General features: G+C 43.2%; 1 protein-coding gene across 1 annotated transcript in view; it reads left to right on the top strand.

Moving 5' to 3' along the window:
• Positions 1 to 25,577, top strand: part of ITIH6 (inter-alpha-trypsin inhibitor heavy chain family member 6) — a 59,083-nt gene extending 33,506 nt beyond the window's left edge. The window contains exons 7-13 of the mRNA XM_037038620.1: positions 14,409 to 14,580; positions 16,541 to 18,601; positions 20,439 to 20,531; positions 22,022 to 22,057; positions 22,240 to 22,353; positions 23,359 to 23,736; positions 24,647 to 25,577. Coding sequence (XP_036894515.1) covers positions 14,409 to 14,580; positions 16,541 to 18,601; positions 20,439 to 20,531; positions 22,022 to 22,057; positions 22,240 to 22,353; positions 23,359 to 23,736; positions 24,647 to 24,858 — 3,066 coding nt within the window. The 3' untranslated portion in view covers positions 24,859 to 25,577. The remainder of the gene's footprint in view (positions 1 to 14,408; positions 14,581 to 16,540; positions 18,602 to 20,438; positions 20,532 to 22,021; positions 22,058 to 22,239; positions 22,354 to 23,358; positions 23,737 to 24,646) is intronic.
• Positions 25,578 to 26,108: the final 531 nt, after the last annotated feature.

Genomic DNA, 26,108 nt, shown 5'->3' with positions numbered 1-26,108 from the left:
TGAAAACTCATGTTCACATGAAAAACCTGTGCACAAATATAGCAGGTTTATTTATAATTGCCAAAACCTGGATATAACTCCAATGTCTTTCAGTTGGTAAATAAATAAATAAACTGTAATTCAGCCATACAATAGAATACTATTCAATATAAAAAAAACCAAACTACTGACACATGCAGCAACATTGATGAATCTCCTATGTGTCATGCTAAAAGAAAGAATATATATTAAAAAAGGATAAACACTACATTATTTCAAACATATGACTTTGAGGAAAAGCCAGCATTATTGAAAAACAGATCTGTCATTGTTAGGAATTGGGATGGGTGGAGGAGTTGACCACAAAAGAGCAATACAAGAGTTTTTTTTTAATGTGATGGAATTGTTCTGTATCTTTCTTTTGTTTTAAGTTACATTACCATGTATGTTTATCAAAGTTATAAAAGTTATAGACTAAAATAGTAACTTTTACTTAGTTCAAATAAAGTAAGTGAATAAAAAGTACTTATGAACAACTTTATGCTCATAGAACTGGCAACTTCAATGAAATGATACAATTTCTTAAAAAATACAACTTACCAAAAACAGAAAATTAAAATAAAAGTGTGAATAATTTTTTATATGTTAAATAGATTGAATGTTTAATTGACTCTGTTTTTTCCAAGAAAACAGATGTAGGTGTATGCACTGGTAATATGTTTAAAACATTTATGAAATATTTATTTACCTATGTTATGTAAACTCTTTTTGATAATACAATGAAGGTGAAACATTTTCCAAATTGTCTTATCAGATTTACTGATACCAAAACATGAGAAGGACACTACAAGTAAAGAAAATATAGGTTATTAACTTTCTTGAATATGCAAAATTATAAATAAACTACTTGCAAGTTGAACAATCCCATGGCATATGGAAAGGATAATACATCATGATCAAGAGAATTTCATTTCAAGAATGCAAGTTAAGGAAACAGTCAACAGAGTGAAGAGATAACATACAAAATGTGATAAAATATTTGCAAACCTTATGGGACTAATATCTGAAATATAGAAAGAACTCCCACAACTCAACAGTAAAAAACCCTTAAAGATTGAATAGGCTTTTTTCCAAAGTAGACATCAAATGACTAGTAGACATATGAAGAAATGCTCAATATCACTAGCCATCAGGGAAACACAAATCAAAATTACAATGAGACATATTACCTCACATTTGTCAGGCTGGCTATTATACACAAACACAAAAGACAAATGTCCCTGGCTGGTGTGGCTCAGTGGATTGGGTGCTGGTCTGAGAACCAAAGGGTCACTAGTTTGATTCCCAATCTTGGGTGCATGCTTGGGTTGCAGGCTAGATTCCTTGTAGGGGGTACGCAAGAGGCAACCACACATTCATGTTTCTCTCCATCTCTTTCTTGCTCCCTTCCCCTCTCTAAAAGTAAATCAACAAAATATTGAAACAAGACAAATGCTGGTTAAGATGTGGAAAGATTGAAACCCCTGCACAGTTGGGAATGCAAAATTGTCACAAGTGGGCACAGGTAACCAGGTTCTTGGTGATCATGGGTAAAGAATTGAACCGGAATTCCGGTCAAGATGGAGGCATAGGTAGAAACTTATTGCTTCCTTGCACAACCAAAAGGAGAATAATAACTAATCTAAAAACAATAAACAATGAGAATGGCCAGAAAAATCAAACTGCATGGAACTCCAACAATCAAGGAATTAAAGAAACAGTCAATCAGACTGGTAGGAGGGAGGTGGGCAGATAGGCAGACGGAGAGAATCCATGGCAAGGCAGCGGACTGTGCAGGTGGGACTGGCTGAATGGGACACTGAGACTCAGAGCTGACTGTGGACTACAGCAGGGGTTGCCATGGTGGGAGAAACTCCCAGTCTCACATGAGGGTTTATTGGAAAGTGGGGCTAGAGCCCAGCAAATGAGTTGTATTGTTCCCTCTTGGATCCCTCCCCTATAGGCGGCACCACAGTGCAGCAAATATGGTTGCCCTGCCCTGGAGAATACTGAAGGCCACACCTCCTTGCAACATAACAGGTGTGTAGAGACATAGACATATGGCCCAAATGAAAGAACAGAGTAAAACTCCAGAGGGAGAGCTATGTGATGAGGAGATAGCCAACCTATATGATGTGGAATTTAAAGCATTGGTAATCAAGATGCTCACAGAACTGACAGAGCTTGGTTGAAAAATGAAAGAACAAATGAAGACTACCCAAAGTGAAATAAAGCAAAATATTCTTGGAACCAATAGTGACAGGAAGGAAACCAGAACTCAAAGCAACAATTTGGAACAAAAGGAAGAAATAAACATGCAACTGGAACAGAATGAAGAAACAAGAATCCCAAAATGAAGAGAGGCTGAGGAATCTCTGGGACAATGTGAAATGTTCCAATATCTGAATTATAGGGGTGCCAGAAAGAGAAGAACAACAGCAAGAAATTGAAAACTTACTTGAACAAATAATGAAGAAAAACTTCTTCAATCTGGTGAAGGAAATAGATTCCCAAAAAGTCCAGGAAGCCCAGAAAGTCCCAAAGAAGTTGGACCCAAAGAAGAACACACCAAGGCACATCATCATTAAATTACCCAAGATTAAAGATAAAGAGAGAATGTTAAAAGCATCAAGAGAAAAGGAGTTACCTACAAAGGAGTTCCCATAAGACTATCAGCTGATTTCTCAAAAGAAACTTTACAGGAATGAAGGGGCTGGAAAGAAGTATTTGAAATCACGAAAGGCAAGTACGTCTGTAGAAGATTACTCTATCCAGCAAAGCTATCATTTATAATGGAAGGGCAGATGAAGTGCTTCCCAGATAAGGTCAAGTTCAAGGAGTTCATCATCACCAAGCCCTTATTATATGATGTTAAAGGGACTTATCTAAGAAATTGAAGATAAAAAACTATAAACAGTAAAATGACAACAAAATCACAACTAGCAACAAGTGAACCTAAACAACAACAAAAACAAATACTGAGCAAACAACTAGAACAGGAACAGAATCAGAGAAATGGACATCACATGGCGGGTTTCCAGTGGGGAGGGGGAAGGGAACAATAGAGGGGAAAGGTGCAGGGAATAAGAAGCATAATTGGTAGGCATAAAATAGATGGGCTCAGAAGAATGGTATAGGAAACAGAGAAGTCAAAGGGGATTATCTACTCTGTACAACTATAACAGCATAATAAATAAAATAGAATTTTAAAAATACTGTGTTCAGAGTTTATAGATGTAATTAATGGAGAAGGGTTGTCTATTGGGGGGCTTATACTGACATTTTAAAGGGGATTCTCCCAAGGGCACTGTATTTGAAATCTTATTATACTTAGCACTCTTTTATTTAACCTTACATTGATAACTCTCCATGTTGTTATATGTATATTTGATTCTGTCTTTCCATTGCATAAGATTCTATTAAATGCTCATACAACATTTTACATATATATTTCATGATTATACAGTCCTAGGTTGCCCTAACTTTTTGCCGCCACAAATAATACTGTAATAAACATACAATACATGTGACTTGATCAGCCTAGGAGAGCTTCTCTGGAGTAGCACTGCTCAATTACAGTGCAAATGGATTCTACGTTGCATTTAATACTGTCAGAATGCTCTTTAAGACGACTTTACTGGTATATATTCTCAACTGAAGTAACTGAAGGTTCCCATTTCTTTATATCCTCACCATCAGCTTACATTATCTGATTTGCTAATTTCCCCATTTCATAGATATTGACTGAAGTCTTATTTTTAAAATTTGCATTTACCTGATTGCCAATGATAATGGGTGTTTCTCCACATATTTATTAATTATTAATTTATATATTTTTATGAAATGTCTATTGATAGTTCTGACTTATTTTATACTCAATTTTTCTAGAAGAAACAAGATTTTGTGCATAATTTTTTGCTGGTTTTCAGGAATTCTTTATGTATTCTAGGTATCAGTCATTTTTTAGAGACATTGCAATTTTCTGCCTGTCTTGTACCCATCAGTTTTCTTTATCTATCTCCACCAAAATAGTTAAATTTGGTGCATTTTCATATATTTTATCATCACAGATTGTGCTGTTGGAATATTGTTTAACAAATTCTTTCCCAACTCAAAAATCATAATATATTTTCTATAATAAAGATATCCTCAAAGACTTTATAGTTGTATGTTCTCACATAAGTGTTTAAAACTTAAAATTTTTGTATATAGTGAGATATAGAAATAAAACTTATTTTTTACATATATAGAGATCATTTTCCCCAGCAACATTTCTAACATAATCTATCAAACCCTCAGTGATTTATCTCTACCATAAGTCAAGTATCCCTATAACATGAATCTGTTTCTGAATTATCTACTCTGTCCCAGTAATAAGTTATTGATCTGTTATTGTGTTAGTAGCACACTTTTTAGGGAGGGGTGGGGGGGCACTAGAAGAATTTAGCCAAAGAATGGATAGACATACATACATAGCCCATGGATACAGACAAAAATGTGGTGAAGGCCGGGGGCAGGGCAGGGGCTGGGTGGAGGGAAGGCAAGAGGGAGGAAAATGAGGGACATTTGTAATAGTGTCAACAACAATAAAAACTATGTATTTTCAGTATTCTTTTTATCTGGTAAGGAGATTCCATCACTTTTGCTTTCTTTTCCAAATTTGTTTTAACTATATGTATTATTATTCTTCTAGATATATATTAGAATTACTTTGTCTAGTTGCCTCTTTAAAAAATCTTGCTAGGATTTTAGCTGAGATGATACTCAATTTATAGATAAATTTGGGAGATATGGAAATGTTTATAGTGTTAAATTATTTTATTCATAAATGTGATATCTCTTTCCATGTACTCAGGACATCTTTTATGTCTCTTAATAGAATTTTAGGTTTCACTGTGAAATATTTAAGATGCATTAATGTACAGATTATAACATAATGAAGACTTTTTAATGCACTCTCCATACTTATCAAATCCTACTATTTTATAAGGTTCCCAAGGGCAATACTCAAAATAGTTAAAGACCAGTATGGTATAGACATCAATTAATGAGAACAATCTCTCACTTCCATTTTATACCAGCACAATGTCTACTAAGCACTACTTGATTTATATATTATTGAATATGTAGAACGTTTTAGAGATAAAGATACTTGTGTACCTCTTTCTAAATTCCATTTACCCGGCCCTTCCTGTGTATGTTTTCATACTATTACTATAACTATATATCCATAACTATATATAGTTACTCTCCATAACTACATATAATATCATTTTGCATGTTTTCAAACTTTATATAAATCGTTTTATACTGAAGAAATCAGTATGTAAATATCCATCTTGATACATTTTTAACTGTTGCAGTATCCCACTGAATAAATACGCCTCAATTTACTAATCAAAATGCCTATTTCTTTGTTTTGAAATTTTAGGAAGCCTTCTAATTCTGTTCTAGTACAAATAGTTCTTCAATAAACACTCATCTTCATGGATCCTTAGGAATAAGTTTTCTTGTATACTACCTAGTAGTGGGATTTTAGGCTTTTAGGTTATATTTATCATTAATTTTACTAGATAACATAGTTGGACAAATGTATACCAGCACATATACTCAATGAGATACTCATACTCTCTCCAACAGTATGTATTATCAATCTTTTCTTTTTTTGATTTAAAGGTTTTCTTTGGTTTTCACTAATTAAATAAAAGCATTATTTTATGGTAATTTTCATTTCCATAATTACATGCTAATTGATTATCTCTCTAGCCAGTCTCAGACACAGCTTATTATTTTTGTAGAAACTTTCTTGAGGAAGTGAAGATCTAGCCAACATACTCTCATACTCTACATTTTTTTAAATCCTCACTTGAGGAGGTGTTTTCATTGCTTTTAGAGAGACAGTAAGGGAGAGAGAGAAACATCAATGTGAGGGAGAAAAACCAGTTAGTTGCTTCCCATACATGTCTAGACCAGGGATTTTATGAGCCGAGACTGGGGATCAAACCTGCAGTGTAGGTAGGTGCCCCAGCCAGGAACTGAGCTACAGGATTATACTCCAATCAACAGAGCCACACCAGCCAGGGCTCTACAGTTTTTTAAACTTGTATCTTCTGCTGCAGCCCCTACCAGTAACAACTTGGTACAAATTATTGTGCAAGTATGCTTTTGGCTGCACATAATATAAAATCCAACCTCAAATTGACTTCAAAGGACTGGTGATTGTATCATGTATTAGGAAAGTTCAGGAATAGAACTGGATTTGGGCATAGCTTAATGAAAAAACTGAAAAAATACAATAGGAGAAAGGAAGACATAATGGGAACAGAGAGAGGATAAATAGCAAAGGAGGAAGCGAAGATGAAAAGGTAATGTAATATTTCATTCCAATGTATACTCTGTGAAGCAGGACGTGAGTTTTGAGGTTTCAGAGCTGAACCATATCTGCATGATGACCTCTCCAAGAGGTCAGAATCCAGCAGATAGGACAGAGAATAAACCAGTAAACAGAGCTCTCACCCAGTTTGTTTAGTACTCTGACAGAACCATGCAACAAAGTAAGGGGCAAGAAAAGACTAGTTAACTTGGGGTGACCTGAGAAGGTTTCCTGGAGAAAGCAGCATTTGAACTAGTCCTTTTAGGAGGGCAGGCCTTTTAGGGGAAGGCATGGGGGGCTGGAGTGGGGAACAAAGACATTGCAGGTAGAGGAACAGCTTGAGCAAAGGTGTGGCATTGGCAGAAGGCAGAACACGTTTGGGGAACGGTAAAGTCATCGACTGTGACTGAGGCCTCTGAGAGACTGGCAAGGGCGGACTGTGGAAGGCCTTGAACAACAGGCTACGGAGCTTGCATTTAAGCCTGCAGGCCAAGAGATCCCTTGGAGACTGTAGGTATGGTCAGCTTTGCGCTTTGAAATATGACTGTGAGAGCCCCTGTGAGAATGGAGTGGGCTGGAGCAGACAGGAAACAGGCACATTAGAGAAGGGTTTGTGTGGGAGCCCAGAGGAATCAAATAGGAACGGGGATGCACGGTGGGGCCAGACACTTCAAGTGGAAAATAAGAGAGATTGATTGCTGAATAAGAGGTAGTAAGCACAAAAGAGCCCATCTGGAGGAGAACGGAAAGGTGGGAGCAGGGAGCAGGAAGGAGGTTGACAGGCAGGGACGAAGACCCCTCTGGAGGCGGAATGAGGCAGGACCACTTCCGGCTGGGGAGGGGGAGTGGACAGGCTTAGACCTAAGGAGAGGCTTGGAGAGAGCAGACGCCTCCTGGACCCAAGAGGACGAGGTGAGCTAAGATGCCCAGCTTTAGTATAAACTGTGGCGCCCTCCGGTCAGAAGCTTTGACCTGCTTGATTCCTCACGCCCCTAAGTTTGGAAGAAAACCCGCTAGGCGTTTGGGAGCTAACAGCATCTAAGTGGTTGGGTTTAGAGGTGTCGGGATCCGGTTCGCAAGGGAGAAATGAGGAGGCAGAATTTCCTTTGGGCCACTATATGGAAAGATATGGGCAACAGAAAGGATGGATACAGACTTATTTGGTATTGCAGAAAGGAGAGATCAAGAAATAATTCAGGCGGTAGAAGGGACGGAGCAGAACCCCATTATGGAGGGAGATAAGCGATGACAGGAATCCTTAAGCCTGAAGAAAAAAATGTCACGATGATTTGGGCCGGAAAGTACGGTTGAGAACTTGGAGAAAGGATGAGCCAGAATGCCTTTTGAACAACTGCAAGGAGCCGGGTCAGACGGGCAAAAAGAGGGGCTAATACGCAGTAGGTTCTGGCTTGAAAAGGGAAGGGACAGAACCTGGTAGATTTTGGGAACAAGGAACACACAAACGCGTAATACCTTTAGCTTTGTGGGTGAGGTATCCGTGTTGCAGAAAGGTTGGGACTGGTCTCTGGGCGATTGCTTTTGGGGAAGGGGCTGTGCAGGGATTTACTGCAGAGCAGAGGGAGGAGGCATATTAAAATGAAGGGGAAGTGCGGAGAGGTACTGCAGAGCGGTGGGAGGGGGCCAGTGTTGGAGTGAGTTGAGATGTTGAAGGGGGTGGAGCGTGTGGGATTGAGGTGGTAGAAGGGTGTTGTTCACCAAAGCCGCTTGCGCATTGAGGTCCGGGCAAGGGCGAGGCTCTAAATGTTGCGCATGCGCAGTATTGAGTTGCGGTAGAAGATTTGTGTAGGGTAAAGGGGCGGGGTGGTAGAACTGACTTGTGGTTTCTTAGAAGCAGAAGGAGGTAGAGTTTAGAAACCAGATAGTCTGGGTTTCTAGGTATGAGAACCCAGTAGTTGAAGTGTTTTGGCCCAAGGTTAGATGAGGTTTCTCCCTAATTCAGAAAGTCTGACCAATCTTCCCCTCCCTCTCATTTTCCCCTAACTCAGACCGCTTCCCCTCAGGTTCAGCTGTTACTTGGCCTCCCAGAAAAATGGATAGGAGAAATAACTACNCAGGGAAGCATGAGAGAAAGAAGTCCCGAATTTGGACTCTGCAAGTTTGGGTTGGAGAGGAGGGGTGGACCTAAGATGTCCAGCAGGTCACACCAGGAGGAGTGGGTGGCTGGTGGAATGTGGGAAGGAGGGGCACGGGGGCATTCAGGAGCGACACTCAGGTTTGGATGTGGAGTGACCACGTGGAGAGCGGTTCCTTCTGACAAAGGCACATAAGGGCAGGATGGGGAGTGGGAAATGAATTCACTGTCTGGGCAGGATCCATTGGAAGCCGCTTCAGACATCTAAGGGAACAGGTCCAGTGGTGAGTGCATATGCATTTGTTACACAGGAAGAGTGGAAAACACTGGACTGGAGAAAGAGATGTGAAGTCGCCAGTGGAAATCCAGCAGCTGAAGCCAAGAGAGCTAGCCAGAGGCCCCGGGGGAGATGCATAGAGCCAGAAGAGCGGATCTAGGAGGGCAGTTGCTGAGGCCTGAGATTCCCACTCAAGGAGCTATTGATCTCAGCCCTCAGGGTGTCCAGCCCCACCAACTGCCCACAGCCTGCTCAGAGCTCTAAATTCCCACCACGTCTCTCCATTGTGCTACACAAACATGATCATTTTCTTGCATGCCATGGCTGCAAACTGTTGGGAAGCACTGCTTAAGCGACGGGGAAGAAAATGCAGCCCAAGAAACAGACTACAGTAGACGGACCAGAGAGGTGGTAGGAAACGAGGGAGAGTTTACCATCTCCCAGTCGCAGGGGCAAAGGATCTTGGAGAAAGCAGAAGTAATAGTCAATTGTGAAATTCATCAGGGTGGTGCAGTTGGATGAGAACTGAAACAGACCCACTGAGTTTGGAAGCCGACTAGTCACTGTTGCCTGTAGTGAGGAAGCGGTCATTGTGTAGCGGAGGTGGGACTCAGTCTGTGGTGGGCAGAGGAGTGAAGTGGAGGTTAGAAGAGCCTTGAAGGTGCCGGCCTCATCACCATGGCATGCTACAGGGAGGAGGGAAGCTGGCTTGAAGTTCGGGCGGGATTGGGATCAATGGGCTTTGTCTTTGGAAAAGACACCCCAGGTTTATATTCTGAAGAAGAGCTTGTGTGGTTTGTGGGCGGGGTTGGAGGGCAGGGCCTGACTGGTGGAGAAGGTGCTGGAGGCTAGGGGTACATGGGACCCTTTTGTCTTTCAGTAGAGAGAAGAGGTGTGGGACCTGAGCAAGGGTAGGGTGGGCAGACCAAGGAACATGGCCTGGTGGCCTTCGATTTCTTCAAGAAGAAGGGAAGGAGACGCTTCTGAGAGTGGGAGGGCACGCCACAGCTGAGGCGAGTGTGAGAGGGTGGCGACGTGGGTCATGCCTCCTACCCACAGGATGTGAGGTGTGGGGCCACTGGTGACCTGGGCCCTTGGAGAGGCGGGGGTGTGATTTTCTTGGAGGCTCCCCCTCACCCAGGCAGGGGAGGAACAGAGGAGAAGGGCTGCTGGCCTCTGCCTCTGGCCTGGGCAGTTTCAGGGGGGTCCAGCCAGGCCTTTGGCAAACTGCTGTAGAGTGCCAGGAGGAAGTAGAGACAGAGCCTGCACGGGCCCTTGCTAATGCATTCAAAGGCTGGGGTGGAGGGAAGACCCAGATGTCCTCCAGAGTCTTCTGAGATCCCCTGTGAGAGGAGGAGACAGTGTGTCCAGCCTGGTGGTCAGAGAGTGCCTGAATGGCAGAGAGGGCAAGAAGCTGTTTGTTCCAGGGCAGAGCCAGCTTCAGTCTCCTGGGCAGCTCAGACCCTCAGCAAGCCCACACAGCTCTAGGCTGAGCTGACACTGGTCATGGGGGCCCTCCCAGCTCCCCCTCAGCTCCCCCCTCTCCTTGCCTCAGCTGCCCCAGCCCCCAGGCTCAGCAGAGGGAACACGCAGTAGGAGGAGGGGGCAGCAGCCAATCACATCCCCCACAGCCTTAGGCATCTGCACCTGGTCTAACCAATCCCCTCTGAACAAACAGCTCTCTCAGCCTCTGCTCCCTCCTCCCCTCCCTGGTCTGCCCAGCAACAGCAGAAGGGAGGTTTGAGGAGGAGAGGGAGGCCCTGCAAATTCCCAGCCCCTGGCAGCAATGGAGCTGGGCCCCAGGCTCACTCTATAGAGGGAGGTTAAAACAATAGTTACAGTTCCTGGAGCCCAGGCAAAATGTCCCTAGGGGCCCTCTGGACTGTGTAAGCCCAGCTCTCATGGACAGGAACTCACATATTACAGAGATCCTGCTCCTTGGAGCCTTGGGCCCCAAGCCAGTCTCCACAGCTCTGGGGCAGGCCCTAGACTGACAGTCTGAACACAAGAGGCCCAGTTCTGGTGGAGGAGACGGACATTGAAGAAACAATCGCGCAAATGCCTGTTTAACTAGAACCAGTGATAAGGCCTAGGAAGGAAAAGAGCTGTTTGATGTGTAGGAGAATAAGAGGGGACCTGGTTTAGACCAGCTTTCACAGTTCTTGTGGTTTCACTTCTTTTGTCCAGATTTACGACGGCTATTTTATTCATTACTTTGCCCCCAGAGGCCTTCCACCTGTTGAGAAAAACGTGGTGTTCGTTATTGATGTGAGCGGCTCCATGTTTGGTACCAAGATGAAGCAGGTAATGAGAAACTCGGGACCTTCCCCACCTCCCCTTTTTGAATCTTAGCAAGCAGAGATTGCTGGGACATTGGTTTCCTGGGGCCAGAGATCCTAGCATCCCCCCGCCTTGGATCTTATATGCTTGGGTCTATGTTACAGTCCTTACATATTTGGACCCACATAAATCTGCTGCCACAGAATGTGAGAAACTTTGAAACATTGGACTGAAGCCTGAAACCATTGAGACCCTGTATCACAAACTGCCTGGGCTCATAAGATACCTGAATCGTAGAATGTTTGCACTAGAACAGCACTTTTCAGTCTTTTTCATCTGATAGCACACAAAGTAATTACTAAAATTCTGTGGTACACCAAAAACGCATTTTTTGCCAATCTGACAAGAAATGGGTATAATTTTGATTCTTTTACACTGGACAGCTCTTGTTGTGCTCGTTGTTTTCATTTTTTTTATTTGATAGTCTAAGTAAAAGAGGTGCATGCTACTGACTAGTTAGGTATTTCATGTTTTAAAAATTCTTGAGGCACACCAGTTGATAATCACTGAGCTAGGGTACTCTGGTATCGTAACACCTGAGTCAAAAAAATAAATAAAACTTTAGTTATTTTAGACTCTGAACATTCCCAGGGCCACAGGTTTTTTGGTTTTTGTTTTTTACTTCAAAGCCAGAAAAATATAGTGTACTAGCATTATATTGCTTAGAAATCATAGAGTCTTGTGTCCATCTACATTTAATCGTGTAGCCCACCTATCAGTGCTCCCTTGAAACTGAGGCCTAGGCCTAAAAGATTTTGACTTTAGAGCCTCAGTCAAATACTTAACATTATGGAAGCAGTATTTATAACCATAGTACTCTGGAACTCTACAATTATAATGTTCAGCTGTTCTAGGACAGTATAGCCTGTGTAACTTGAAGTTCTGAACCACAAAGCCCATGGCACCTAAGGCTAACTGACTTCTGTTTTACCAAAATGTACCCAAACTTGGAGAAGTTAAATATTTTAAACTGTCTCCCTTTAGCCTTCTTGTTGAGGAAAGGATATACCCAACTCCAAATCTTTCTAGCCTTCCCATCTCTTCTAAGGTGATATAAAGGGAGAAAGCTGAGGAGAACTTGTGGAGGACATATAATAATAAAAAGGGTCAATTCTCCAGGAAATCATAGAAATCCTTTATGTGTCTGTACATAACAATAGAGTGTCAAAATATACGAGGCATCCCTGGCCAGTGTGGCTCAGTTGGTTGGAGTGTCATCCTGTAACCAAATGTTGCAGATTTGATTCCAAGTTAGGGCACAAAGCTAGGTTGCAGGTTTGGTCCCCAATCTAGACCCATAAGACCCACGATCTGGGCACATTCAATCCCCAGTCCAGGTGCATGTGGAAGCAACCAATTGATGCTTCTCTCTCACATCAATGTTTATTTCTCCCCTTTCCTCTACCTAAAAAGCAATGAAAAAAGTCCTTGGGTGAGAATTTAAAAAGAATACATGAGGCAAGAATAAATAAGTAAATCCACTCTTATAGTTAGAGACTTTAACTTTCTTCCATCAGACTGGATGACAGTTCCAACAGGCAGAAAATCAGTAAAGACATAGTTGAACTGAACAGCACCATCAACCAATTGGATTTAATTGAATCTACAAAATACTCCATCCAACAACAGCACACTATACATTCCTCTCAAGCTTACATGGAACATTTGCTGAAATAGACTATATTGTGGGTTATAAAATACATTTAAAAAACTTAAAAGAATAAATTATATAAAGTATGTTCACAAACCAAATAAAATGAAACTAGAAATAAATAACAGAAAGATACCAGAAAATCTCAAAACAATAGGAGATTAAACAACATAATCCTAAAGACATATTCTGTCCCTGGTTAACAGGAGGATCTCAGGAAAGGCCATCTTCTATGACTTAACCCTCTCAATACAAACAATGATATGGTGCTCAGCTTCCTACCCCAGAATTTGTGGCCTTTCTGGAATTCATTCTATGGTGGGAAAAACTCTGATCTACTTAGACACAAGTCATCTTCTGTCAGTTTAAGATGTAGAAAAAGGCAGGCTACAAGTATCCTTCCTAAGGTTTCTGGAATCCATACCAATATAAAGGGTTAAACGTATAACATTGTGCTGAAAGTCACTGGATTTAACACCTTCAAATATGAATTTGAGTCCCTGCTCCATCAATGGTTAGCATGTGACCTTGAGCAAGTCACCACACACCCCCTGAGCCTCAGTGTCATCAGCTGGAAAATGGGAATAATCTTAGTATTTTCTTTATTGTGTTGCTGTAAGGATTAAATGAGCTGATGCACTAAAGTGTTTTTCAGAGTGCCTAGAACACAGAAGTATCCTATAAATGGTATCTAGTACTAGAACCTAATAGCCTATTTTATGAACCTCCTATTTGCCTAGCCTTATGCTAAGTACTGTCATGTAGAAGGGAGCCAGGAGGAAGAAGCATTCTAAGCCCTATTTTCAGAGGGCTCAATATCTGGATGAAGAATGAAAATATTCTACATAAAACAGACAGTGAACAGTCTGGGGAAAGAATATCTGGGTGTGAAGGACATGGGTCAGAATAGGCAATCAAGGAACAGCTACCCAGAGAAGGAGCAACTGAAAGAACAGTGAAAATATGAATAAGTAAAGGAGAAGCAGGAAGGTCTGCTATCTAAAGGACACAACAAGAGCACAGTTGCACAGACAAAATAGAATCTAGGTTATCTGGGAGCTGGAGAAAAGACCAGCATGGAAGAAACAGAGGATGAGGGAAAAGAACAGATTAGATGGAACAAAACCAATCATGCAAAGTCATTGAAAGACAGCCATAAAGACCTGCAATCATAAAACTCTAAAACTTAAGGGTCTAGAATCATTAAATCCTGAGTCATGGGATCCAGGAACCATAGGACACATGAATCCTAGCTCTCCAAATGTATAGAGCTTGAATCTTTCAAACAACCACTGTCCAATAGAACTTTCTTGATGATGGAAATGTTTTAAATTCCTGAGATTTCCAATACAGTAGCCATTGTCCATGTAAAATGTGGCTACTGCAAGTGAAACAGAATTTTAAAATTTTTATTTGATTTTTACCAATTTACATTGACATTTAAATAGCTCCATGTGGCGAGAAGCTACCAATGGCCAGTGCCATTCTGGGCTTTGGGCCAAAGAACCTATAGAGCATTTTGACCTGAGAATCTTAGACTTACAGAGTGCTATAATTAGAGAGTCTCAGACTATAGTACCTTACAGAAAGAATCTTTCAGCCTTGAGCAAGACTTCAAGTCTTAGTCTACCTCCTTCACTTTATCCATATTCCACAGACTAAAAAGGCCATGAATGTGATACTTGGTGACCTGCAGGCCAACGACTACTTCAACATCATCTCCTTTTCTGACTCGGTTAGTGTCTGGAAAGCTGGAGGCTCCATCAAGGCCACCACCCAGAATGTACACAGTGCCAAGGACTACCTGGGCCACATGGAAGCTGATGGTTGTAAGTGTTAGACCTTCCCACCAAAATAGGTAGGCTGTGGTGATCCAGCTCACCTCTCACAATGCTGGAATAATAGTTTTATATTTTATACAAATATGTTCCTTTGTGTTCCTTTTCCTAGTGGAAAAATCACAGCTTATTCTACATGTATTTAGGGCACATTTCCCTTTAGACCTGAGTTTCCTCCTAAAGAGGCACATGGAAGAATTTGCTAAGAATTTTTCTTTTTCTTAAGTATATTTTATTGATTATGCTATTACAATTGTCCAATTTTTCCCCTTCTTTATCCCCCTCCACCCTGCACCACTCTTCCCTCCACCATCCCCCTCTTACTTCATGTCCATGGGTCGTACATATAAGTTCTTTGGCTTCTCCTTTTTCTGTAGTAGTCTTAATCCCCCTGTCTATTTTGTACCTACCAATTACGTTTCTTATTCCCTGTGACTTTTCCCCCATTCTCTCCTCCCTCCTCCCCTCTGATAACCCTCCAAGTGATTCTGTTCCTGTTCTAATTGATTTCTTAGTGTGTGTTTGTTTTCTAGGTTCAGTTGATAGTTGTGAGTGTCTCATCATTTTACTGTTCATATTTCTGATTTTCTTCTTTTTCTTAAAGAAGTCCCTTTAACATTTCATATAATAAGAACTTGGTGATGATGAACTCCTTTAACTTGACGTTATCTGGGAAGCACTTTATCTGTCCTTCCATTCTAAATTATAGCTTTGGTGGATAGAGTCATCTTGGATGTAGGTCCTTGCTTTTCATGACTTGGAATACTTCTTTCCAACCCCTTCTTGCCTGCAAGTTTTCTTTTTTGAGAAATCAGCTGATAGTCTTATGGGAACTCCTTTGTAGGTGACTGCCTCCTTTTCTCTTGCTGACTTTAAGATTCACTCCTCTTTAATCTTGGCTAAGGTAATTATGATGTGCCTTAGTGTGTGCTTCCTTGGGTCTCACTTCTTTGGGACTCTATGGGCTTCCTGGACTTTCTGGAAGTCTATTTGCTTTTCCAGATTGGGAAACTTTTCCTTTATATTTTTTCAAATAAGTTCTCAATTTCTTGCCTTTCTTCTTCTCCTGATAATTCTATGAACAGATGTTTGAACATTTAAAGTTGTCCTGGAGTTTCCTAAGCCTCTCCTCATTTTTTTTTGAATTATTGTTTCTTCATTCTGTTCTGGTTGAATGTTTATTCCTTCCTTCTGTCCCAAATTGTTGATTTGAGTCCAGGTTTCCTTCCCTTCACTGTTGATTCCCTGTATATTTTTATTTATTTCACTCTGCATAGCCTTCACCTCTTTCTCTATTTTGTGTCCATATTCAATCCTTTCTGTGAGCATCCTGATTATCAGTGTTTTGAACTCTGCATCTTATAGATTGGCTATCTCCTCGTCACTTAGTTCTTTTCCTGGAGTTTCAATATGTTCTTTCATTTGGGCCATATTTCTTTGTCTTGGGGTACCTGTTACATTGTAAAGGTCATAGCCTTAAGTATTCCCCAGGGTGGGGCAACCCAGGTGGCTGTGTTGTGGTGCTGTATGTGGGGGAGGAGTCCAAAAGGGAACAATGCTACTTGCTCGTCTCTCAGCTGGCATTCAGTCAGTTCCCCCAGTACCCACAAGCAAATTGGGCCCTTCTAGTGCTGATTCCTGGATGGCTGAGCCTGAGTACATTCTAGGACCCCATGGGTCTCTCCAACGAACTCTCCTGTGAGGCTGGAAGTGTCTTTGCCTCTTGCTTTAGATAGGGAGTGATAAAAGCCAAGAATATGTAGGCTCCATTTTCAGATCTCAGGGAACTTGTGCAGGGGTGGGGACTTGAGAAGGATAAACAGCAGAAAGAATCTGAGCAAAGATCAGGTGATATACCTGAGCTTGGGAGGTTGGTGAGATGCCTAGTGTGTCTGCAGTGGAGGTAAAAGTAACTGGGAAACAATGGTCTCACAGTCTGCTCCCCTATTAGGGACTGACATCAACACAGCTCTGCTGGCAGCTGCTTCAGTGCTGAACCATAGCAACCAGGACCCTGGGAGGGGCTCCAGTGTGGGGAGGATCCCCCTCATCATCTTCCTGACAGATGGGGAGCCCACAGCTGGTGTGACAACTCCAAGTGTGATCCTCTCCAATGTCCGTCAGGCACTGGACAACAAGGTATCCCTTTTCAGCTTGGCCTTTGGGGATGATGCTGACTTCCCACTGCTACGTCGCCTGTCCCTGGAGAACCGAGGAGTAGCCCGGCGCATTTATGAGGATACCGATGCAGACCTACAGCTGGAAGGCCTCTATGAGGAGATCTCCATGCCCCTGCTGGCAGACGTGCGTTTGGACTACCTGGGCGGCTTGGTTGGGGCCTCTCCTTGGGCCCTTTTTCCCAACTACTTTGGTGGCTCAGAGCTGGTGGTGGCAGGCTTGGTGCAGCCAGGTCAGCAAGAACTGGGCATTCACCTGGCAGCCCATGGCCCCAAAGGTCAGCTTCTTGTGGCCCATCATAGTGAAGTAGCCAAGAATAGCAACCAGAAGGCCTTTGGTTGCCCGGGTGACCCAGCCCCCAATATAGCCCACTTCATCCGCCGCCTCTGGGCCTACATCACCATTGGAGAACTCCTGGAGGCTCGCTTCCGAGCCCATGATACCACTACACGCCACTTATTGGCTGCCAAAGTCCTCAACCTGTCCCTTGAATACAACTTTGTCACACCTCTGACTTCACTGGTCATGGTGCAGCCCAAGGATGTCAGTGAGGAGGCCAGGAGACAGACTTCCACCACAGCTGGACCAGGCACCATCACACCATCCACCAGTAGGCATGGTCTAGGGACAAGCACAGTCCAGCCAACCTTGGTGCCCAAGTTCTCTCCCAAATCAAGGCTTGTGAACCCAAAGTTTTACTTATCCTCAACTACTCCTGCCTCTACAAAGAAGATGGCCAGTTCCAAGGAGTTGGAACCACTAGGTCATATCCCTAGTACCCTATCCACGCCAGCACACCCAAAGCTCAAAATTCCAGCACAGCACGATTCTGGCACCTTGACTCAGCCAACTCTCAGGACAAAACCTGCTGCCTCTGTTTCCTCAAATTCTGGTGACTCATTGCTTCTGAAGCCTAGTACTCCATCACACCAGAATCCTGGGTCACTATTACCCATTTATGAGACACAAGGTCCACCTCTGAATCCTGGCACTCCATCCCAGCCCAAAGTTGGCATTATAAAACATGTCACTCCACTGAGTTACAAACCTGGCGCTCCATCACAAACTAAACTGGATGCTACATCACACCCACAGCCTGGGGTACTCACATCACAGTCATCCAAAAATCTACCGTGGCCCAGGCCTAGAGTCTCCACACTTCAGATCCCCAAATACCTACCACACTCCAGAGTAAGGGTTCCTGCTCCCAAGACACCAAACAACCTGTCACACCCTAGACCTGGAATCCTCTTACCCAAGACCCCTAAATTCCTATTACCTCTTAAACCTATTGTCTCACCTCACCCAACTTCCCCAAGCTTATCACTTTCTAAAGTTAAGACACCAGTCCCCAATAAATCCAAAACCCCATTACCCTCCACACCCACCAGACCCAGACCCCCACCTCCTCAGAGCCTCAGCACAGTCCCAAGCACAATCTCAAATCCCACAATTTCCAGCAGTAATATGACATCTGTCCTCGGAGAACCCCTTCCTACTCCCTTTCATCCCACCCTACCCTCTCTGCTGCCCCCTGGAAGACTCTGGCATAAGTATGACCTACTCACAGGGCCCCAAAGCACAAGAGAAATTCTGAGACCATCTGTGTCAGGAGTACCAACAATGGGTCTACCCAACAGCTCTAGGCCTATGCCAGAAGTCATCCCCTCAAACCTGCCAGTCTTGTTGCCTTCTAGCACCCCCCCTGAGGCAGACAGTCTGCTCATTCTTCCTGAGGAACTACAGCTGCTGTCTGAGTCAATGATGGAGTCCAAGTTTGTGGAGTCCTTAAACCCACCGGCTTTTTATACTTTCCCCACTCCTGATGAAAATGGTGAGTGCCATGGGCAAGAGGGCAAGACATGAGGGGGATGTATGAATAGACAGCACCAGGAACTGGGTGTGTGCAAGACCTATGCAGATTCCAATGATAGTACAGCTGCTTACTTGCTTGCTTGCTTGCTTTGAAACCTTGAACTAGCTATTTAACTTCTCTGAGCCTCAATACATAGGCACAGAATTAGAGGCCCTGGGAGAGAAGAGGTGTTAAGACTGGGGAGGCTGAATAGAAACAAACTGGCCAATCTGTGGCTTTGACATTTGCCTTTTTGGGGAAGAAAACTGGCCATGCTTCCCAAGCATGGGAAGAATATGAAGTTATAAATGGGAGCATCACTGGGCAAGGCAAGTTTGGTTGGTTCTTTTGTACTTTGTGAAAACCACTATTTAATGACAGGCGTATAAGCACTAGAGATAATGATGACAGTTATCTTAAAATTGCCTAAAGACTATGAAATAACACATTTTTGAGCTCTTCCTATGTGCATCTACTGCTCAACTTTAGTCCCTCACTAAATCCTCACAGAAAACTATTAGTACCTGCATTTTACACATGTGGAAACTAAAGCACAGAGAGGTAAAGTAACTCGCTCCATGTCACAGAGCTAGTAAGAGATTTGAATTTACATAATCTGGTCCCAGACTGAATGTGCTTCACCACTCTACTATTATGCTTTCCTAAGAGGAGTGACATTTCCTGGGTGACCTTATAGGGCAGGATTAGAACCAGTTGGGGATGACAGTAAGTCACAAGGATACAAATTTGGGCATGACATTTTTGACATGCTCCTCTCCCTCACCACAACCCCCTTCCAATAGCCCATCCATCTTTAATTCCTGACAATGTTACCTCTAATATATGTGCCAATGCACCCACTTTTCACCACCACAACTGTCAATATCATAGAACAGAATACAATTGTGTCTCACCTAGAAAACTGTTACAGCCTCCTCACTGGTCTCCCTGCTTTCTCTCTTGAGAGAAATTCTTGGCCATTCTCCCACAGCAGCCAAACAGATCTTTTAAAAACATAGATTACTTTGCCTCCCTTCCTTACTTAACCCCATAAGATTTTCTCTTCACACTTAGAAAGAAGTCTAAAGTCCTATTTATGGCCTACAAGGTCCTTCATCACCTTTCTTCTACTGTATAACTCCCTGACCTCTTCTTCTCCCATTTACTGTCTGAACTCTAGCCCCACTGGCCTCTTCTCTGTTCCTCCAGTGGGCCCTATTCCCACTCTCACCTCCAATCACGGACCTCTTTCAAGCTGTTCCCCCTGCTTGGTAATCTCTCTTACATACCTTCTCTTTCTCCCTTCCTACCACCCTCATCTCCTCTGTTGCCACTCACACTCCAGCTCATGACTTAGATCTCAGCTCAGATGTCCTTTCCACCCATCCCACTGTTCTAGACTATGCCAAGTATCTGTTAATCCCCTCATTTCCTTTATTATTTTTTCTAGCACTTATCACCATTGGTAATTATTTCATTCATATCTGCCTCCCTGACTAAAATATGATATTCATCAGATCAAAGATCATGACTACCTCTTTCACCATCATATCCCTGATGCCCAAACAGTGCCTTAAGGAATCAATTGATCAATCTGTCAATGTGTAAATGCTGTAAGGAAGAATTTTGAACATGACTGAACTTGAAAGACTAATGCTATTGAGAGCATAAGGTCCCAGTCTTGTCAATATGCCAGTCAACTTGGGAAGCCAATGAGAACACTCCTGGTCAAAAAGAAAGTATTCCCTTTGGTAGGTCCAGGGCATATTTTCCCTGAGAGTGTTAAATATTTCTCTTATTTCTTTTCGCTTGCCAGGAAATCCACATTGGGAAGGCAATTCTGAAGAGATCCTGGGAGGAGCTGGAAGCAGCATGGAATTTCGAGGAAGTTCTGCAGGACTAGCTAAAGGTAAACAAGAGCTCCACTGACAAAGACCCCTAAGCTTTCATTTCCATTCAGTTAGAATTCTCATAAACATTGTGTGAGTCCAAAGGAAGTGCAATATATTTGTTTCCCACAGCTGCATAACAAATTACCACAAACTTAGGAACTTCAAGCAACAACTATTAATTATGTCACAGTTCTGTAGGTCAGAAGTCTGGGCACAGGTTAGTTGTATTATCTGCTTAGGGTCTCAAAAGACTGAAATAAAGGTGTCTATCAGACTAAGTTCTCAACTCTTCTATGTATATTCAAGTTGTTGGCAAAATTTAGTTCTTTGTATTTGTAGGATTGAGATTGCTGGCTGCTTTCTGTCAGCTGGAAGTCATTCTCAGTTTCTACAGGCCACCTGGAACATTTTCAGGTCCTAGAGGTCTTCTGCATTCCTTGCCACATAGCCACTTCCATCTTTAGAAACAGCTATGGATCCCTGGCTGGTATGGCTCAATGGATTGAGTGCTGTCCTGCAAACTGAAAAGTCACTGGTTCAATTACCCATCAGAGCACAAGCCTGGGTTATAGCTCAGGTCCATAGTTGGGGGCATGCGAGAAGCAACCAATCCATTTATCTCTGTAACACCAATGTTTCTTTCTTTCTCATTCGCCCTTCCTTCTCTCTAAAAATAAATAAATAAAATCTTACAAAAGTAAATAAAATTAAAATTAAAAAATAAAAATAGCTATGGAAAATCTTTCTCATGTCAAATCCTTCTCACACTTCAAATCTCTCTGACTTCTCCAACCTGGATTTAAAGGGCTCATGTGATTAGGTTAGGCCCACCTGGATAATCTCCCTATTTTAAGGTCATCACATAACATAACTTATTTATGGGAGTGATATCTCATCATATCACAGTCCTGGAGATTTTACAAGATGTGTACACTGAGGAATCTTAGGTGCCATCTTAGAATTCTACCTACCACAGGCAGAGAGTAAGAGAAAATAGCATGTGAGTTGACCTGGCGAGATAACTAGAAATTGGTCCTAGGTTGATAAAGAGAAGAAAACAGGCCATGGCTTGGTAGCTTAGCTGGTTAAAGCATCATCCCAATATGCCAAGGTCGTGGGGTTGGATCCCTGGTCAGGGCACATACAAGAATCAACCAATGAATGCATAAACAAGTGGAACAAAAAATCAATATTTTTCTCTCTCTGTGAAAAAATTAATCAATCAATAAAAAAATTTAAAAAAACATTCCAGGTGGCAGGAAAACTGAAGCAATGGGTCACTAGCAAGAGAAGGCATGGCACTCATAAGAATATTTGGGCTGGAGCATAGAGAGAAAACTGGAGAGCTAAGCAGGAGCTAGATTTCAAAATACTTCAGTACTGAGCTCAGGAATTTGGCCCATATCTGGTATCTGGAAGAAGTTGACTAAGAGGCCATGGTGTCCCAGAGTCCCTAGGAATGTGATAGAGCAGTCCCTTACTAAAACAATCCCTCTCTCCTTTGCAGGCATATTACCAAGCATCTTTACCTTTTCATCCTCAGGTAAGCCAGCCACCATCACTATACTGTTTGAGTATAGGATAGCTTGTGTACCAAAACTGGGGCTGGGCTCTCTCTTGGAAAATAGACATGGCCTCCTACATTCCCCTCCTCTCCCCTACCCTTTCCTCCCCTCCCATTACTTCTAGGGCCATAACTTCAGAGTTTCATCTCCTGCCTTGCAGTGGATGGTGACCCCCACTTTGTGATCCACATCCCACGTTCAGAGGAGAGAATCTGCTTCACAGTAGATGGGCGCCCAGGAGACCTGCTACAGCTCATAGATGACCCCAAAGCAGGTTAGCACCCCCTGCAGATGACCCAAAGTCAGGTTAGAGCCCCTCATAGATGACCCAAAGGCAGGTGAGAGCCCCAAGGACTCCACCCCATGTAACACCACTGCCAGATATACTCATGTCAACACCCCCAGACATTTTTGGACTAAAAGAAATACACAGCAATGTACCTCACTAATCACAAGTAAATAATCAAGATGCATGAAAATACACATGAATACACTCAAACACCTACACACTCACAGATACATACACACATACAAGGGGACATGGTAAACTCACACAAATATATACCCAGACACACACATTTTGACACTCTCCACACTCACACACAGTAACATTCAAATATATACCCAGATCTATATTGACACATAAAACATGCCCAAATATATACAATGACACATACATCAATACACACAGGCATACATGCACTGATATCCCAGATTCACCCCAACACTCAAGAATTCAACACACACAGGCACACATACTCTGCTACTGTACACATGAAACACATCAGTGCACAGAAGTACTCACCATGACACACCCAGATGCATGCACATTGACACTCCCAGATACACATCAATATCTGCCAGCACACAACATAAACTATTTATCAAGACATATAACACCAACATATCCAGAGACATAAAACACAACCAAAAATGCACTCTAATTTAGTACCTTCTCCAAATATGCACATACACTGATAGGCCCAGAAATACCCATGTAAACATGACCAAATACATACATGTACATACTCAGAAGCAAACACATGCATGTAAACAGCCCCACTAGAGTGAGCATGTGCATACCTACATTTATGTCCACACATTGTACAGAAATGAGCAGCTGGATGGGCTATGGTAGAATCATTTTCCCCAGGAGCTAGCTCTCTAACCACAAATCTGCACCCTGGCCCCTGGTACCTCACCCTGTCTGCACTGTGGGTGACCAAATAAATGACCTTGTGAAAGCCCATGCTCCATACACGGACTCTTCCCCCTCCAGGGCTACATGTGCATGGACAGCTGCTTGGGGCACCACCAAGGCCAGGCCACAAGGACCAGATCCGCACCTACTTCCAGATCATCACAGTCACCACAGACAAACCCCGGACCTACACTGTCAACATCACCCGTAGTTCCATATCTGTGCGAGGCGAGGGTACCTTGTTTCTGACCTGGGACCAACCTGCCCTATTGAGAAGGAACCACATAGAGCTCCATGTGGCTGCTGCAGCCCACCTCACCCTCCGCCTTGGGCCCCACCTTGAGTTCCTAGTCCTCCGGCACCGCTACAGGCACCCCAGTGCCCTGCAACTACCCCACCTTGGGTTCTATGTGGTCAATGGCTCGGGCCTTAGCCCCTTGGCCCATGGCCTGCTGGGTAAGTGCTGCTGAGGCTGAGAGGGGCCAGGGAGCACACCAATCCCAAGAGAGACTCTTCCAGGTTGAAAGGCTAGTGATCATCCAGCACCCTGCCCCACCCACAACCACAAAGAGGAATCAGAACCAAGGTCTGCCCTTGGGGGGTTGCTGGCCAGGGTAGAAGACAGGCTCATATGTGGATAGTGATCTCAGGAGCTATCAGCGCTAAATGTAAAGCATCCTAGGACTCTGGAGGAACCCAGGGTAGGGCACCTCACCCAGCCTTACAGCTCAAGAAAAATATCCTGGAGGCAAAACACCCACAGTCTGGAAGGCTGATAAAAAGTGATAGAGGAAAGGAATGGAGGTTAGAGGAGTTGGAGCTGGAGTGGTCAGAGCAGAATGCCCAGACAAGGAATTTGGATTTATACTGAAGACAATGGGGAGCCGTGAAGCTATAAGCAGGAGAAAGATGCAGTGAAAAGTGCATAAAAAAAGATCCTTCTGTAGGCTTCTGTGAAGGGAGAATGCAAGAATTCAGACTGTAGGTCAGCAGACATTGGCAGAACTTGAGCAAAGACCCCCACCAAAAAGTTTGGGCAATGATGGTGGGTCAAACAGATATTCTTACTTCCTCTGGTCCTCCCCAGTCCTCTACTGTCCTTGCTTCCAATATGCCCTGTCATTGTCTCCAAACCTAATTGTCTCCCTTCTGCTGCCATCTCATCAATCTTGCTTCCATAATATACTCCTGTCCCATTTGGCTCCTCCACATTTTCCACAATGCCCAGCCTCTTCCCTCCTCCTGGCCTTTGCTGTGCCTCATTCTTCCTACTTTTCCTCCTAGATTTCCTACTTTAGGTTCCTCTCAGAGTTCTCAGTGGGGACTCAGGTTGCCATCCTGACTGGTGCTGCATCTTCTCCCTCAGGGCAGTTCCAGCATGCAGACATCCAGCTGGTGGCAGGGTCTGCAGGGCCATGCCTCCGGAGACGCCAAGGCCCAGATGTGCCTGTGGTTCTAGGCAAGAAGCTGCTAAAGGACTCACCAAGGCTGCGGCCCCGCTGGGCTTCCTGCTGGATGGTGAACCGCTCTCATGTACACCAGCTGCTGGGCCACCCCTACCTTGCCTATGTCCTCTGATGACCCCTGAACCCTAGAACCAGGAAACCTGAATTTAGGAAACCCAAAGGCCAGGGCCTCTTTGTTCCTGGAGTGAGCCAGGAACAAAGACTGGGGAAAATGAAGACACATACAGGGAAACACACACTCACTCATGCACTAAGTGACACATATACAAGGACATAAAAATACACACAGACATGCACACTTTTGTATCAAGAGACTTCGGGACTCCTTCCTCCACACAGTTCTTCCTATGTCCAGTCTCTACTCTCTTCAATCCATACTCTACACCAGCTTTAGAGGTAAGTTTCTTAAAACAAAAAACTGTCCAAGTCTATGGTCCTACTCACAACCTTCTCTGACTCCCAAGGCATACTTAAGGCTCTTAGAATCCCCCTAACAAGCCATGCTCTCTCCCACCACTGGGCCTTTGCATGTGTTTTTCCTTCTGCATGAGACTCCATTCCTTAGCTTCATGTAGGTAGATTTTATACATCTTTCAAGTCTTAGTTGTCATCTTCTCTAGAAGGATTTCCCTGACCCCTCTCCATGATTGAGTTCAGTCCCCATCTGTGTTCCCATAGCTCAACCCATTCCATACAAGCTCACAAGTGTTTTTCATACTATGTAGTAATTATCTGTTTACTTGTCTAGATCCCTGACTTAGACTGAGAACTGTTTAAGGGCAAGGACATTTTCTGAATCATCTCTGTATCCTCAGTGCTTGGTATAATAGGTGCTTAGTAAATATTTGCTGAACAAATAAATGAATGAACAAAAAGGAACCAATGGCACAGGAGTAGACACACACATGTACATACAACCAGAGACACAGGATCACACAAAGTAAGACACCAACAACAACACAGACATGGATGGGGAAACAGTATGATAGAGACTTTCAGAAACATAAGACATAAGTTTCTGAAAACTAAGAGAATAGACATAGGGAAACATATATATACAAAGGGGGGAACGGATCCAGAGTGACAGCATCAGGAACATAAATCCAGAGAAATGGATGTTCTCTTGCTGGACCTATGTATTCCCATGTTGAGGTCCATTTTGGGGTACTTTCCTTGTAACAGACAAAGAGGCAGGGAGAAAAAAACAAGATCACTCAGGGACATGCACACAGTGACTATTGTGAAGATACTGAAACATAACAATATAAAAACTAAGAGAGAGATATGCAGAGATCCAGGCACAGGAGCAAAGGGGATCAATATACCTGGTGATACATAGGGACACAGTAATACAGAGGTAAT

The sequence above is a fragment of the Sturnira hondurensis genome, unplaced genomic scaffold (assembly GCF_014824575.4).
Source record: "Sturnira hondurensis isolate 20B ecotype Veracruz unplaced genomic scaffold, ASM1482457v3 Scaffold0024661, whole genome shotgun sequence".
In the NCBI taxonomy this organism is placed as follows: domain Eukaryota; kingdom Metazoa; phylum Chordata; class Mammalia; order Chiroptera; family Phyllostomidae; genus Sturnira; species Sturnira hondurensis.
This window is presented reverse-complemented; position numbering and strand designations above follow the sequence as displayed.